Here is an 18,019-nt window from a genome sequence, read left to right as displayed (position 1 = left end):
AACTAGATTCCACATGCTTCAACTAAAGATCCCACATGCCCCAACTAAGACCTGCTACAGCCAAATAAATATTTCAAAAAACTGGACTTGAAGAGCACAGGTTGGAGTAATTGCAGACACAGACTGGGAACCCCTGTAGTCGGTATATTAGTCCTGATAACCACAAACAGCAGAGAACACAAAACCAGAGTCACAACAGAGAAACCCAACTCAGACCAGAACCAGCAGAAAGCCGGATGTGAGAGCCACATCTCATTCAGGTGAAGAAGGTTAGAAGTTAATCCTGGAACCACACTCATATTTGCAGAGTGGACTGCACTGAGCCAAGAGAGAAGAAGGCACTGTCCTGGAGAATGAACACCCATCCAGAAACAGTTCAGGTTAGTTGCTCAGTGGTGTCTGACTCTTTGCGACTCCATAGACTGCAGCATGCCAGGCCTCCCTGTCCATCACCAGCTCCCGGAGCTTGCTCAAACTCATGTCCATCAAGTCGGTGATGCCATCCAACCAGCTCATCCTCTGTCGCCCCCTTATCCTCCTGCCCTCAATCTTTCCCAGCATCAAAGTCTTTTGTAATGAGTCAGTTCTTCACATCAGGCAGCCGAAGTATTGGAGCTTCAGCTTCAACATCAGTCCTTCCAATGAATATTCAGGATTGATTTCCTTTAGGATGGACTGGTTTGATCTCCTTGCAGTCCAAGGGATTCTCAAGAGTCGTCTCCAAATTAGGAGACATGAAACAAACTAAACCAGTAAGAAGAGGGGAGAGTCTGCAAGTGGCGGAGACCTTTGCAGAAACAGTCAAAACAGGGAGAAGCAGCCAGCGGAACTGTAGACTGCTTTGCATCTTTCTACCACAAGAGGGAGGGAAGCCAAGAATACAGTTGGAGGGTGACCAAACCAACTTGAAATTCTGGGAGACTAAATAGAGTTCAGCATGCAGGACTCCAGGTTGCCCTGACAATGGGAACTCTTCCCTACCCTTACAATCAAGCAGGATAATGAGAAAGGCTGCATGCAAATGATGCTAACCAAAATCAATGGCGGAGCCATACAATGTCACAGGAAGCATTTAGGAAGGGTTTGTGCAGCAGAAAAGGAATGCTAACACCAGGGAAGCATTTACAGTATACAGAAAAAGGTTAAACCGAGTCCACATGTTTGAGAGAGCTTCTGTATACAGTGTCAACCTGAAGGCACTCCTAATGGTTCGAGCGTAACTGGTGCCAATAAATCTTACATATTTGTTGTGGCCATTAAATAGAGGAGACATTGGAATGGGAAAAAGGGACTCCCTTTTCTTTGTGGTCTTTGTGAGGAAATATGGCAGCTGGGTGAATTGGGCCTTTCCGGAATGAGTGGTAGAAAGGGAAATCAACCAGTTATATCTGCAACCTCTGAACAGTGGTGATAATAAAAGGCACCAGGGCTGATTTTTCTCTATGGCGAAACATACATACATACATGCATGTATTCAGAGTAGGGGCTTCCCAGGTGGCACTAGTGGTAAAGAACCCACCTGCCAATGCAGGAGACATAAGAGAGCTGGGTTCGATCCCTGGGCTGGGAAGATTCCTTGGGGGAGGGCATGGCAACCCAATCCAGTATTCTTGCCTGGAGAATCCCACGGACAGAGGAGCCTGGTGGGCTACAGTCCATGGGATTGCAAAGAGGCAGACATGACTGTAGGGACTTAGCGTTCGCACAAGGCGACTTAGTGTTCACAGTTAATCCACTAGTGTGTAACCAGTTCTAATACATATGTAAAACTTTTTCATTTTCAAAATCTTAAGTTGAAATTAAGAGAAGAAAATACTCAGGTATTGTTGGCATGGGCTACCAGAATCTGCAATGTTTCAGCCCAGATCCTAGGTACCTCTGATCTCATACTCTTAATGGGCATAAACAGGAGAGGAGTGGTAGGTGAATTAGTCCCCAATGTTTAAATGTTCTTTTCCCCATACCCTAGATCCTTTTTTAAATTTATTCTTTAATTGTAGGAAAATTGTTTTATAATGTTGTGTTAGTGTCTGCTGTACAACAAAACAAATCAGCCATAATTATATATACATATATCACCTCCCTCTTGAGCCTCCCTCCCCTCCCCCTAACCCACACATCAAGGTCATCACAGAGCACAGGCTGGGATTCCAGTGTGATACAACAACTTCTCATCAGCTATCTATTGTACTCATGGTGGGATATATATGTCGAAGTTACTTTCTCCATTCATCCCATTCTCTCCTTCCCCTATTGTGTCTACAAGTTCTGAATCCCCTTTCTGGTCCAAGCTGAATAGTTGAATTTGGGTAAATTAACAGTGTTAAAAAAACAAGACAACAGGTCCAAAACAGAGTCACTTGTACTAAGCCCCATGTCACCAAATCAAAACTTTATTACAGTGTCAGTCTCTCCCACAAATGGGCTCTTAAACCAGGCAATCAGGAATCACCTGGTCAGTGTGCATGAGGTCATCTGCCTGATACAACCCTGCCATCCCCTAAAGCAGTGGTTCCCAACATTTTTGGCACCAGAGAGCAGTTTCATGGAAGACAATTTTTCCCCAGGCTGGGGGTGGCAGTGGGGTGGTTAGGGGATGATTCAAGGACACTACATTTATTGTGCACTTTATTTCTCTTATTATTACATAAGTTCCACCTGAGATCATCAGGCATTAGATCCTAGAGGTTGGGGACCCCTGCCTTAAAGGAAAGTGACCTTGCCACAACCAATCCACTTTTTAATAACTTCCTGGTCCAGTGCCCTTCTGCCTATAAAAGCCTTTCATTTTGTATAGCTCCTCAGCGCTCCCTTCCAGATGTGAGATGGGATGCTGCCTCATTCATGAATGGTTGAATAATGTCAATAACACCTTTAAAATTCACTCTGTTGAATTTTTTTTTAAACAAAAGCATATGATGTGATTCCACCATATATTGTAAGCCCCACACCCACCAGTATGAACACACCTGGCTCTGAACCTTCCTCCAGCAGAAGACAATCCTAACTCCAGGATATGTCCAGTTCCTATAGGAGAGCTCCACCTGGGCCATGCTTCACACCCCAGTTCCCTGCTCAAGGGAAGCTGGACTTGGCTGACTTCCTCTCTTCCTAGGGAGCCAGACTTTGTCCTTGCTCTCCTGGCTGAAAATGGGATGCCTTTTCCATCCAAGTTCTCCTGAATCAAGGGGGAGTTATTAGCCTCACTATGACCATCATCTCTGCCTATGGCCTCTTGGCTCCACGCCCTCCCCCTAGATCCAAAGCTTTGGAAAGTGACGTCACTTCAAAGTGGGCACGAGTTCATTCTGCCCAATGAGCAGCCAGCCACTTTTTGGAAGCCAGTCCTACAGTTCAATGAGTTCTCTCAAGCCTGGATCCAGCCGCAGGGGTAGCAGGAGGCTTTCAGTAAGCTGAAGTTCAATGACTGATGGCCTGGAAGTCAGAGGTACTGTGTGTCTGAGGTCCTGGGAGCCCATGCAATGAAAGGTTTCAGAGGATCTGCCGTCTGACCTCTTCTCCCTGCTTCCTCAGTAGGGCACATCTAGACAGGAGAGCAAGTTCACTGTCTCTGTGTGACCTCCAAACCTATGCTGGACAGACAACCGGAGAGGGGCTGGAATCTGAAGAGAGCACCAGGAGCACAGTGGTCATGACACTTTTTCTCCCTGTTTCCCCAGTGCCTAGCACAGTGCTTGACACATCACAGATGCTCACAAATACATGTTGAAAGAATGAATGAATGAACAAAGGAACGAAACCAAGTGATGAGTGACTCCTGCTTATCTCAGTACCTTCTGAGTCTTGGCCCTGGAGGACCAATAGATCTTGCCTGTATCTTCAAATGCAACACTTCCGCTTTTGGGCTTTCGGAGCATTTATCACATCACTTAGGTGAGTCTACACATATAATTGAAAGCCATCCTGCACAAAGCCCCGCAAATGATATCAGCCACTGCGGGGCCCAATGCTGTCATTTCCAGAGGCGCCTGGTTAATCTGAGTGACATGGCCTCAAGACAACCTTCACATCTCAAATGAGGAGTGACTGGCCCCATCAACCTTGTCTCCCTTCCCTCCTCCCTGCCACCCCCACAACTGGTAAGAATCCCAGAGTGTTCTCAAGGTTTTTCTAGGTCACACATAACCCCTGGGCTTGCCAGGCATACGCTGGTCCTTGGGACTTCTTCACACCTCTCCTAGATCTTTGGCGTGAACAGCCTGCAGCTGTTTTCTGCAAAGCCCCACCTGCCTTGCTCATGTGGCACAGGGATGGGTCCAAGTTAATGATGGACATTTACTAGGCACCTACTTGTATGGCCTTATGCAGACCCTGGCTCTTTCTTCATGACAATCTGGTTGAGTCTCTCATGAGACAGCACTTCTTTTCCTTCCAGTACAGATAATGTCCTCAAATCATTCTAAAGGGGGCTTTTTGTAAATGACCCCATGTCCCACCCATTACGTTTATATGTATAGAAGAATCAGGTTAGAAGGAATCTGAGGGTGCCTTAGGGTAAAGAAGCCTAGGGGAGGGCAAGTGAGACAATGATGTGCCCTAGGGTGGGATGGCTGGGAGGCACAGGAGAGTACAGACCTTTATGAGCATCTGTTTACAAAGACAATTTGCCCAAATTGCTTTGCCTCCTTAGGCTCCCCTAAGCATCAAACCACACAACTCCCTACTCTTTCATTTTAGAACTGAGACTCTGCACTATGCCTTTCATAACTTATTAAGATCAAACTCTGGGAGGTAAAAGAGACTTCAGTAGTCACCCTAACTTCTGTCCTCATGCAGGGATCCCCAAACATCCCAGACAGGCAGCTAGACACCCTTGTCTTATGCATCAGCTTAGCTCCTTCCCAGTGTGGCTGATCATAGGAATCAGCAGAAGCACGTGAAAAACATGTAGCTCGGTTCACCCATACCACATGAAATCAAATCTCCAAAGGGCCTGTGACCAGAATTTCTAATAAGCATCCCGAGTGAATCTTACAACTAAGCATGTTTCTTACATGCCTGTAATGCAATGGTTCTTGAGAGTGACTACATATTAGAATCAGCTGCTGCTAAGTCGCTTCAGTCATGTCCAACTCTGTGCGACCCCAGAGATGACAGCCCACCAGGCTCCCCCATCCCTGGGATTCTCCAGGCAAGAACACTGGAGTGGGTTAGGGCTATTCCTACTTACTTAGTCTGGAGTACAGCCCAGGCAGTGTAAATTTTTAAAGCTCCCTCCCAGCTAATTCCAGTGGGCAGCCAAGATTGAGAACTACTGGAATATCTTTCCAGACCAATGGTAAGTTCTTTAAAGACAGCAACCAAGAAATCTGTAACTCTTGGTACCCCTTACTTGGTACCCCTTACTTACCTTAGACTCTTACCACCAGGTCAAACCAGTAGCAAAACATACTCTATAATGACTGAGCTGAGCTGCTTTAACTAGCATTGTTCACCCACCAAATATGGCATGTAATTTCCTAACTCTATTAAGAAGCTGTGTGCTTTGCAAGAGGCCAAAAACAGAGGCATGGAAACTCCTAAGCCTTACCATGGTTGAGTCCACAAACACACATGCACACCCCCATACACATTTCCAATCTTCCCTTTCCCCTGGCTGACCAACCCCAACCAAGCCAGGAGCCTAATTCCACGATCCTTCCCTTCTGCTCGGGCCCCTCGCCAGCTCTACTCACATTGTACAGCACGGTGGTCCACCCTTCCATGGTGATACACTGGAAGACGGTCAGCACAGCAAAAAGGATGTTATCAAACTGGGTGATCCCATCATTGGGGCCGATCCAGTCCCGGCATTCATAACCAGCTGGGCAGCCCTGCACGCCACATGGGTGAGGGGGGTCAAATCCTTCTAGAATACCTGCAGACACATTTGGAGGGTGGGGGATAAACCATGTGATGCTTCGCATGAGCTGAAAATAACCCCTGGAGACCACAAGCATGCATTTCTATCTCCCACAAGAAGGTTTATCCTCTCCGTCACCATTTCCTACCCATCTCTGGCATCGCTACACCTCATAGCTCACAAACTGTAATGTGTTCAACCCAGTGTTTCCCAACCTGCTCTGAAAATGAAGCCTCCTCCACACGTCCCCCACCCCTACTTTCTGCAGGTCACATCTTCTACCATCTCCTGAGCCCCACAGGAATTTACAGGACTGGGTATCACCCAGAAAGGTCTGAGCTGAAGGCAGAATCTTAACTGATTTTCTATCTTTAGACTTCAGGATAGCCCCTCAGTTGTTTTGGGGTTCCCTGGGAACAATTATAAACTACAGTCCCTTTCATGGGTCTTAACTCATTTTTTTGGCCTAAATTCCTCATTTGGAATAAGACAAAAATTAAAACAAATCCAACATGGACTGTGTCCTTTAAAGATTCTTTTCATAAAAACATCATGCCTGATTGGGCTCATTCCACCTCTCCCCTTCATCCTTCCTCCTAAAGCACTCTACTCAACTTGAACAAACAAGATACAGAGACAAGAATGTGAGATCTCTTCAGTCAATTCAGTCAGTTCAGTCACTCAGTCGTGTCCGACTCTTTGCAACCCCATGAATCGCAGCACGCCAGGCCTCCATGTCCATCACCAACTCCCAGAGTTCATTCAATCTCATGTCCATCAAGTCGGTGATGCCATCCACCATCTCATCCTCTGTCGTCTCCTTCTCCTCCTGCCCCCAATCCCTCCCAGCATCAGGGTCTTTTCCAGTGAGTCAACTCTTCGCATGAGGTGGCCAAAGTACTGGAGTTTCAGCTTTAGCATCAGTCCTTCCAATGAACACCCAGGACTGATCTCCTTTAGGATGGACTGGTTGGATCTCCTTGCAGTCCAAGGGACTCTCAAGAGTCTTCTCCAACACCACAGTTCAAAAGCATCAATTCTTCGGCGGTATACCTCGCTCATTTAACCACTGCCAAGTCATGCTCAGAACTCCCTCAATTCTTCCATACTATGCATGGATGACAGCAGAAGGGGGGAATGTCATGAGCTTGAGCATGGAGGGAAAATGTCCCCAAGATCTGGAGGGCCCCAGGTCTGACTTCAGACTCCTGAGGTCTTTCTGGCTGTGGGCCAAAGAGTACAATTACCCTGTACAAAGGGTAATTTTTCAGGCAAATGGTTTTTGACATGCCTTCTGATAGCCTTCTACCGAGGAATGGGGCAGCTGAGACCTTCTATTTGAAACAGACTATAAACCTAAGAAGTTATTTGCTTTGCAATATCAGTGTGCAACGGGGATCTTTAGGCTGGTTGTACCTCATAAAGCTGATGACTAGGAAGCCTCTGCTTCTAATTCTAGGGTTGAGATAGGACACACTTTGTTTTCCAATTAGCCTCCAAATGCCCTGAAATGACCCCCATGACCATAGGAGAGAGGAAGGGAAGGAGGAGAAGCCAGAAAATAGTGAGCCTACCTGAATTGTTCATGAAGCACGCTCGGTGCAACTTTCCACTGTAGAACTCCAAGCCGATGATAGCAAACATCAGGATGGCAAAGAAGAGCAGAAGGCCAATCTGCAGGAGAGGCACCATGGCCTTCATGATGGATTTCAACACAATCTGTAGGCCTGGAAGGAAAGAAAGAGAATGATGAACAGAGCCCTCACTTAGCACCCCCTGACAGGGCAGGCTGTGTACTCTCTCCTAGGAGAAAGGGCCAAGTCTTTGAGGAAAAAGGACCACTGGTCCTGAGATGAGAAAATGATTCACCAAGGGATAACCAAGACACATCAAGCCAAAGACTGCCATCACCCCTCCCCTGAGGAATCAACCCCTTGCTTCTCTTCACTTATTCCCTAATCACATACATGCCTATTACCCTTCCCTTATTCATTTCACCCACATTGTCTTCTGGATTCTTCTTAGAGATGAAACCTACTAGAATGTGTTTCTTTCCCAAAGGGAATTAGGCCTGTCTTACTAGGTTGTAAGTCTGGAAGAACAAAGTTCATCTTCCCCATGACTCTTATCTCAGACCCAGCTCTCCCATTCATTGTCCTGGAAGCACAATTAGTACAACCGCTATTCATAAAATACTGTATCCTTGGACCCAAAACTTGCACTTCTAGGATTCTAGTCTAAGAAAATAATCAGAGATCTGAATAATATTTAAGTCAAAAGATGTTTGTTACCAAGCTATTTCTTTTTTTAGGATAAAAAAGAAAGAAAAAAAAAAGCTGGACATAACCTAAATGAATAGTAACGCAGAAAGGACTACCCAAGTCATGGATGGTATAAGAAAGAATATAAGACAGATTTAAAAGTCATATTTTTGAAGAATTATTAGTGTCAGGAAAGTCAAATGTGCACGATGGGATCCAAAATCAAAAATACAGTATAAGCCCACATATATTAAAATGCACAGGAAAAAAAAATGAATGAAAAAATATGCTAAAATGTTAACAAAATTGATTTCTGAGTGACAGGATAATGGGTACTCTTCATTTTCAATTTTGTATTGTTTCCTTTCCACATTTTCTGTAAAGATCTTTCATTATCTTTTAAATGTGAAAAAATTTGCTAAATTTTAAAATGGAAGATAATGCCAGATTGCTGCAGGTCCTCTATTTATTACTGCAGGGGCTTCCTCTCTGGGGAAATTACTTCTTGCTTATCCCTGGATCTGGTTGAGGACACAACAGTAAAGTTCTTAGCAGAGGAGGAAGAGGAAAGATGGATGCTCACTAGGTATCCCCGACACGAGCTTCAGGGGCCTCAGGACACGCACGGCCCGGAGGGTCCTCAGGTCCACATGGGTGTTGAAGTGGGTTCCCGCAGTAGCCAGGATGCTGCAGATAGAGACACAGAGGATCAAGGTTACCACAGTCTGGCTTTCTCCCCTAGCTCAATGTGGGGGAAGCTGGGTTAGAGAAGGATCAGCCTGGAAAGCACACAGAGCTGATGCCAGCTGCGTGTGGGCGCACCTGAGCTTGAGTGAATCACCAGTGATTCCAAGCAAGATTAAATTTAGTTGCATCAGGGTTTCACTCTGCAAAGGAGGAAAACTGATCATCACATTGGAATCTTAGTTTCAAATCATTAGTAAAACACAAGGTCCCCAGCATCTGTCTCATTCTTGCCCCCAAACCATGTTCCCAACCCTCCTCTGACTCTTACCAATTACTTTCCCCTCTTTCCAGACCCTGATGCTGGGAAAGACTGAAGGCAAAAGGAGAAGGGGGCGGCACAGGATGAGACGGTTAGATAGCATCACCGACTCAATGAACATGAATGTGAGCAAACTCTGGGAGATAGCGGAGGACAGAGAAGCCTGGTGTGCTGCAGTCCACGGGGCTGCAAAGAGTCAGACAGGACTTAGCGACTGAATAACAGCAACTTTCCAATCTATCAAAGCCCTCACATTTTTTATTTAAATTTTTTTTAGATTTCCCTGTTTCCTATCTCCTTCGGGAAATTTCTCTTGATTAACTGCAGTAAAGGAGTAACTCATTCTTCTTTACCTTGACACTTAGAATTTTTTCCAACAAAATCAATCATACTGATGCTTATACTTAGGGAATAGCATCACTGGTCCCCACAGAGTATTTTTATAATTGCCCCCAAATTATATAAAATCACTGCCTGAGCTGAATTTGGTTTCTTTGTTTCCACTTTTCTACTTCCACAGCCATATGCAGAAACAGACACACACAAAACAAAAATCCATAACAATCCTGTTAGATTGTGTACACCAAGTACCTTGTCTTGAGGAGACAATTTATTTCATATAATCCCATGACATTGCAGGTACTTTGGAGAGACGAAGACACTTAAGTATTCATGACAGACACAGCAGAAGACTAAGAATCAGAAGAACTGGGATTCAGTCCTGACTCATGCACTTGAGAACTGGGTGCCCTGAGGCCAGTCAATCTCTATGAGCCTCACTACCCTCATCTACAAACTAGGGGAGTTCATGGCCTACTTACAAAAATAAATGGCATGGAATATTATGAGTGTTCTCTAAACTAAGAATCTCCCCTGGTGGCTCAGACAGTAAAAGCGTCTGCCTACAATGCAGGAGACCTGGGTTCAATCCCTGGGTCGGGAAGATCCCCTGGAGAAGGAAATGGCACCCCACTCCAGTACTCTTGCCTGGAAAATCCCATGGACGGAGAAGCCTGGTAGGCTACAATCCGTGGGGTCACAAAGAATCCGACACGACTGAGCGACTTCACTTTCACTTTCTCTAAACTATAATGTGCAAAGTATACATTATATCTAACAAACTAGACATTATATCTAGTACAAATGTTACTAATATTGCTTTTACAATTTTGTCTAATTTTAGTGTTCCTTGTATAGGATAGTTCTTTTTCTTCCTTACAACTTCCAGGACAATTTCAGCTATATGGAACTACTGGGGAATAAGTCATTCAGAAAACTGACTTTTCTATACAGTAAAAGGGTGACAAGAATGGTTTATTTCATTTAATTATTTTTGGTGGAATCTCTCCAAAATATTTCAAGGACTGAAGAAGATACCTTTAAGTTCCTTTAATATGTGAACAAAAGGCTTATGTTGTATTACCTTCAGAATGCACATATGAGATCAACAGGCACAGATCCAGATTATAGTCATGAGTAGTAACTTTGAAACAGGCAGTGCTAGCCAACAAGTGGGCTGCTTTATGTGGTAATGACTTCCTAATATTAAAAGTATTCAAGGACAGAGCAGAAGAACCCTCTTAATGAAGGAAAGAGGATTCCAACATTGGGTTGAAGGTTATTTAAATAGCCAATAGAGATTTCTTTTAAGATTCTGTAACTATGTTGATCCAGTCTCAAAATTAGAACTAGAAAGAAAGCTTAGTCTCGAAAGCATCTTAGGAGCTAGGCAAGCTTCACACGTTTTCTCTGTCTTTTCCAACCCAAACTTCCATCAACTCATCTGAAAATAAGGAGCTTTTGATTCTATCTTCCAAAGCAAAAGAGAGACACAAAGCAGGGGACTGATATAATTTCTAATAAGTGGGGAAAAAAAAAAAAACTAGAGAGAGAACACGGAGAAACATGGAAAATAGAACTGAAAATCAGGACAGAAATTTTAAAAAAATGAAAGGAGAGAAAGAGAAGCTTCAGGGATAAGTACAGCTACAGAGAATCAGAATCCCATGAAAATGGGGTCAATGCTGCCCTGATCCTGCTCACAGGGAAAGCCCACTGTACTCTCAGTCTTTGGAGGGGCACACACGGAGGCTGCTTTCCCTCTGGTTTGCTGCCTTACAAACACAATGAGTAATCTGCCCCGTTCAAAAACCAGGATTCTGTTTCCCAGGATACCCAGATACACACGAGATGCTCTTTCACATCATAAGAAAGGCCACTGAAAATGAAAGTCTCCTCCCCAACTCTGAGACGAACAAGGGACATGTTGGAACACGGAGGTAGGGAGTCGAGAACACTATTAAAAGGCAAGAAGGCACAGGTGTAGAAAGGAAGAAAAAGTGGCAGAGGGAAAGGAGAATGGGAGGATGGGGGCGGTGAGCAGTCGAAGAACACGTGGAGGTGAAAGCAAGAAAGGCGATGAGAAGAAATAAGAGCTGGTGGAGAAGCAACCATCAGAGAAACAGGGAAGATGACATGGGAATGGGGAGAAAAGTAAAGCTAATGTCAAAGGGAGAAGCAGCCGGCCATGAGATGTGTCCAGGCCCCCTTTACCAAGTGCAGCCCTTGGCTCAACCAACCTCTCCCCAGGCCTCCGAAACCCTTCATTCTTCAGGCAAGGTCGTGCACCCGTGACCCTGTGCCCCCCGGCCCTTGAAACTTCCTTCTCTTTCATCCAGTGAAGCAGGGCTTTCAACTGAACCTCTGGCTCATGCCCGTTTGCCACTGGCTTTCTCCTAGTATTCAAACCATCCCTGAGGGCAGGGATCACAATCTGGCTCCCCCATCCGTCAGGAACAACAGCAATGGGCTCCAAAAGATAACTAAGGAAAAGGGCCCTACTCTGAACTCCCACAAAATTCTGTCCCCACTTCTGTCACTGTCCTTACCACATCCAAGAGGAAGCCTCTGTTTTCTCACTTGCCTCCCCTCTGAGATCCAGAATACCTCAGCTGGAGACACTGTCTTCCTCATCTCAACATGGCCAACACCCAGCCCAGGGTCTAGCAATGAAAACATGCTCAAAAAATGCTCTAGGAATTGAACTGCACTGAGGAAATCAATAACCGTGTTAAAACTGAGATCAAATGAACAGAAATACCACAGAAACCCTAGAAGTTATCAATGAAGAGATCAGAGCCAGTTTGCTACGCAAACCCGTGCCTGTTTGAGCATACAGGAGAGCACTGGAAACCTGTCCTCGAGCATTTTAAAGACTAATGACAAGCTTCCAACATACTGCTAAGATGCCTGCTCTCAAACAGACCCCACAGGACAGGATCGGCCCGGCCCTCAGTGGGAGAGCCAGAGATGGAGGGAGCCAGGGAGGAAGACTCAAAAGTTCAAAGACCTGTCTTCTAGCAAAACCCAAGTTCTGAAGGTTACTCAGCTCAACTCTGAGCCTCATCCAGAGGAGGCCTACGTGAGAGGCTCCAGGAAAGTGAATCATAGGAAAAACGCCCTGGCCCTCAGTCTAGTGGAAGGAGACACACAGAAATGTACTGACTATAATTCACTGCAAAGAGTGTCATAACACAGGTGTTTACAAAGCACCAAGAGAATGGGAAACACTGCGGTGACCAATACAGAGCTTACCCTCTGCAAGCACTTTCCAATATGTTATCTCATTAAACCCTCCAAAATATCCTGATGTTACTATCCACTCCATTTCACAGGGGAGGCAACTGAGGCTCAGAAGAAAATTAAATTGTTAATAAAAGGCAAGACCAGGCATTAAAGTCAGTTCTCTTGTGAGATCAAAGCTAATAGTTTTCCCTTTCTGCCATTATGCCGGCAGCATCTTCTGGGTCCCTGGCAGCTCCACTGTTCTGTAGTCCAGTGCTTTGCTAAAAATACCAAGGTCACAGAGTTTGGCCCCCAAACAAGCCAGAGAACTTGGCTTCCTTCATTCCAAGGCCACACACTGCTAACTCGCACAGGCTTGACTGCATCACTCTCGGGACCAGCAGGGTATGAGGCTCCTTGAGCCCTAGGTGGTGACCGCCGCAGCATCTACACAAACAGACAGGACGGGACAGGTGCTTCACAAGGTCAGAGCGAGGCCCCTGAGGAGGACAGTTCCAAATTAATAAAGCTAAGCTCTCCGCCGTCCTAAGAGGCACAGGTGCGCGCTCTTCAGGAGCAGAGACGGCGTTCTTCACTTCTTTTGTCACCATGAGTGCAGAACCTGGTGGGGAACTCTGGACACAGAGGGAGTCTTAATTACTACTTGATCTCCAAGGCTGAGGACAGTCAGTGAGCAGACAAACCCCTGACCAGCATCAGCACACACACTGCTCTACACGCTATAAATGTGCCAAAACTGTTTCCTGATGAATGTCAGGGCTCAGCCCTACCTCGAACATTTTCACTTGTAGGCGTCAGCAGGTAAGAAGAGAGTGGAGGCTGATTCGACCCTGAGGGTGTGGTCTGACCCTCACCCAGTGGCACAGCGCAGCAGATGATGGAATGATGCTCCGGACAATTACAACCAAAGGCCCCTTCCCAAGTCATCACCGGAAGATTTCTGCAACCCTGCCTTCCTTGTGGCCATGGGGTCTGTCTCAGTCTCCTGGTCAATCCAAGTCTAGCAGTCTCTTTGCACATGCGTATTTCACTGTACCCTCCCTGGTGGCTCAGATGATAAAGAGTCTGCCTGTAATGAGGGAGACGTGGGTTCTGTCCCTGGGTAGAGAAAATCCCCTAGAGAAAGGAATGGCAACCCACTCCAGTATTCTTGCCTGGAGAATCCCATGGCCAGAGGATTCTGGAGGGCTGGAGGGCTACATACAGTCCATAGGGTTGCAAAGAGTCAGACACAACTGAGTGACTGATATTTTCACTTTCAGTCTCCCATAGCCAAAAGTGCTCCAAGTGAAGTGGAAGTTGCTCTGTTGTGTCCAACTCTTTGTGACCCCATGGACTATATAGTCCATGGAATTCTCCAGGCCAGAATACTGGAGTGGGTAGACTTTCCCTTCTCCAATGGATCTTCCTGACCCAGGAATCGAACCAGGGTCTCCTGTATTGCAGGCGGATTAAAATGCCCCAAAGCGCTGTGCAAATATTACACTAAAAATGACTCACTGCCTCTCTGAAATTCAAATTCAGGTAGGCATCTCATGTACCTCTCTACTTCAGTGGTGGCGTGAAATGACCAAGTGTGGAGCGTCCTTCTTCAGGTTTGCCTCATCCCTAAACAAACATTCAAGCTCTCTTCTGAGAAGAAACACAAGTGGCAGAGTGTTAGCACCAGGCAGAGAATTCCCTCCTCAGCTCCAGAAATCCCTGGTTTGGGCTCTGACCATATAAGTCCCAAGGGAGAACCTCATTAGCATTTGAAAGCCAAGTTGTTCACATGTAGGCAAAAAGACTGATGAATAGTAGCAAAAGGGATTCATATTTATCCAGCCCCTATTAAGGGGAGACCTGGAGGAGGCCAGAAGGCACAGATCTTAAGTTGGATTCCAACCCAGAGTTGAGTCAGGATATCATTTCCTTGGGAAGTCAATAGAAATGAGTTGCTTTGCTCACTTAAAAGTGTTCCCTGGGGTGTTGGCTCCTCTGTTTTTACTATTTTACCTCCAATGAGGCATCAAAGCCCACCCTATCCTTCCTCTTCTGCATCTCTTGGATATACCTTTTACTCTCCAGCTTCCCTCTTGCCTAGACTGACTTTCTCATGCCATCTCTCCCCTGCTGCAATAATAAGACCCAGACTTCAGGGCCCAGATGAAATCCTGCCCGTCCTTGGAAAAGGTCCACCATCAAAAGAGACTTGAACTAGGATTCTGAGAAAGTTGAGCACATGCTCTCCAGTCATACTGGCTGGTTTTAAATACCAGTTCTCTCAATCACACCAGCTGTCTGGCCTTATGCAATTGTCTCTCTGAGCTTTGGCTTCCTTATCTGTAAAATGGGGCCAGTGCCTCTCTAAGAAGGTTGATGTTTAAAAGAGGCTGCTTGTAGTTCTTCACACAGTGCTGATTTACCTGTAGGGTTCCTGGTTGTAAGCAACAGAAACAAACGTTAGCTTTCTTAAGCAAACAAATCCCAAACAAGTATACTGAGAAGATATCAGGACCCTACAGAACTGAAGGAATATTGGAAGATCAGGGTGGGAACACAGAGAAGCAGAAATCTTTGTGTTGTTGGCTGAATAATGCTTCCCAAAGACAACCAGGTCTTAATACCTGAAAGTGGTGAATGTTAATAGTACCTGATATGACAAGACGGTTTTGCAGATGTGATGAAAGGATTTGGAGATGGGAAGATTATTCTGGATTATCTAAGTAGACCCTAAAAGCAATCATAAGTGCCTTTAAAAGGAGGGAGGCGCAGGAAGACTTGACTAGAAAGAAGGCAATACGCTGAGTGAAGCCAGATGGAAAAAGGGCCTACCAGTCAAAGAGCACAGGAAGTGCAGTTCTAGAAGCTCAGAAAGACAAAGAAATGGATTTTCTCCAAAAGCTTATGATGGGAGCACAGTCCTGCTGATACCATAATTTCAGGCCAGATGATGGGGCCAATCCATGATTTTGGATTTCTGACCTCTGGAACTAAGATTTCTGACCTCTGGAGTAAGAAAATTAATGTTTTTTTAAGTCACGAAGTTTGCAGTAACTTGTTACAGCAGCAATAGGAAACTAAAGCACTGGGCAAAGATCAGAGAGTCCAGGACATCTGATTCCTAAGCCACTGTGGATATTCCTAGCAATACATTAATATCCACCAGTGAAAACTAATGTCATAAAGTTGCTAGCTTAAAAGCCATGTGGAAAAAGCAAGTGGTTGAGCTTAAGTCACATGTCCCCTTACACTTTATCTGGCTGCGCAGGCACAGTCCTCCACCACATTCAGGGTGAGAAAGAACCCTAGAAAGAGCACATACAATAACATATTCTCCCAAAAGGGAGATGCGGGACCATGGGGAAAGCTGGATATAGGATAACTAAAAAACAATATAATGTCCACTACGGCCTGCTCATAGAATGTATTTAATAGGTGGTATGGAGGAAGAAGAGAAGAAATCTGTTTTCTTATCTATAAAATGAGATAGTCAGATAGAGAGCCCTCTTGGACCCCTTCTTGCTCTAAAACTCTATGAGTCAAAGCCAACCACAAGGTGATATACCCCTGCAGTTCACACCAATCTCCCCTTTCACTGACCATCCAGAAGCCTGCACAACATTTAACACTTAATTGCATACCATTCTTGCATCTTAGAACAAAAGTCTGACCATGAATGATAATGAGCTGGATCCTCAAAATTCATTTCAAAGCCAGCTCCTTGATGGCAGGAACTGCCTTTCATGTTGCCATCTACTATCGCCCTTACCCTAACAATACGCAAGAGTGGTACCCAAGAAACACCCTTGACTCAGGGATGAAGTGAAAGTGAAAGTCACTCAGTTGTGGCCAACTCTTTGCAACCCCATGGACTCTACAGTCCATGGAATTCTCTAGGCCAGAATACTGAAGTAGGTTGCCATTTCCTTCTCCAGGGCATCTTCCCAACCCAGGGATCGAACCCATTGCTGGTGGATTCTTTATCAGCTGAGCTACCAGGGAAGCCCTGACTCAGGGATAAATGATTCAGGGATGAATTTTTCTTTTTTTTCTTAAATCGTTTATCATAGCATTTTTTTTCCTTTTTTTTTTTTTTTTTGACTCAGGGATAAATGAGTACAAATACATCCCCATTGGGACAGATTGGCTGAACTTGCCCATGGAGCTGTGAATGAGTCCACAGGCACTCGTATGTGTAACTGGACATCCATTTAACCACATGTACACACAATGATGATTTATGAAAATCTACTGAATTACACCTGATGTTTGGCTCTCCATTACTTTTAAATGAATTACTGAAAGGTGTGATTTGATCTGGGAATCAATTTCTAAACATTTTATTTTTTCAAAAACAAAAAGTCAATGTATATTAAATTACTCACATAGAGACAAGTCTCCCCTCTCCAAAATTCAACTTGACCAAAATGTATTTGCGGGAGAAGAGTGAGGTTGGGAAAGAGAAAACAGGTGTCAGGCTCAGCCCAGTTCCCAAACACCACAAGCTGCCTCTTCTTCCTTCCCAGCCCTTATGCTGGGACCCCTTGATCCCATTTAGGCTAAGCTCCACCCCAGAGCCCAGAACCCATCTACAATCTACCAACATGTATTGAGTGTATACTGGCATTACAATGGAGGACAGGATAAAGATGGTGCTTGTCTTTGTGAAACTTAATGAAAGAGATAGGCACTAAATAAATCACAATTATGGGGAGGAAAGGGAAAAAGACTTTCCTGCGGAAATGGCATATGAGCTCAGAGGTGAAGTATGAGTAGGTCAGAGGAAGCAATGGGGGGAGAACACCCAGATACAGGAAAAGGCACATGCAGAAGGCCCAGGGGGAAACAGGAGATCATTATACTTGAAAAGCTCAAGCAAGGGCTGTTATGGCTGGAACCTAGTGGTCTGGGTTAGAATGGAGAGTGGAGAGGCTACAGAGAAGGGGAAAAATGTCAAATAAAAAACTTTAAATGGGCTTCCCAGTGGCTCAGCAGTAAAGAATCCACCTACAGTGCAGGAGATATGGGTTCAGTCCCTGGGTTGGGAAGATCCCCTGGAAAATGAAATAGCAACCCACTCTAGTATTCTTGCCTGGGAAATCCCATGGACAGAGGAGCCTGGTGGGGTCCATGGGGTCACAAAGAGTCAGACACAACTTAATGACTAAACCACCACCAAACAAGACTTTCTAGGCTATTAAAAGTTTGGACCAAGCCTGTCAGTGCTCAAAAGTTCCAAGTTTACAGTCGGTGATGGGACATCACTGCTACTCTGAGCTCCAAAGAACTTAATTTAACCACTGATTCCTCTCCTTCTCCCCA

General features: G+C 45.2%; 1 protein-coding gene across 7 annotated transcripts in view; it reads right to left on the bottom strand.

Moving 5' to 3' along the window:
- The window catches only part of CACNA1E (calcium voltage-gated channel subunit alpha1 E), a 536,699-nt gene that overhangs the window by 229,828 nt on the left and 288,852 nt on the right, over window positions 1–18,019 (bottom strand). For all 7 annotated transcript variants that reach the window (XM_027565502.1, XM_027565501.1, XM_027565503.1 and 4 more), the window contains exons 6-8: window positions 8,708–8,811; window positions 7,438–7,590; window positions 5,697–5,878 (exon numbers count right to left, since the gene is read on the bottom strand). In XM_027565502.1, the coding sequence (XP_027421303.1) occupies window positions 5,697–5,878; window positions 7,438–7,590; window positions 8,708–8,811 (439 nt within the window). The remainder of the gene's footprint in view (window positions 1–5,696; window positions 5,879–7,437; window positions 7,591–8,707; window positions 8,812–18,019) is intronic.

Source organism: Bos indicus x Bos taurus, chromosome 16, assembly GCF_003369695.1.
Source record: "Bos indicus x Bos taurus breed Angus x Brahman F1 hybrid chromosome 16, Bos_hybrid_MaternalHap_v2.0, whole genome shotgun sequence".
Classification (NCBI taxonomy): domain Eukaryota; kingdom Metazoa; phylum Chordata; class Mammalia; order Artiodactyla; family Bovidae; genus Bos; species Bos indicus x Bos taurus.
The sequence above is the reverse complement of the archived record's forward strand: the minus strand, read 5'-3'. Positions and strand labels throughout refer to the sequence as shown.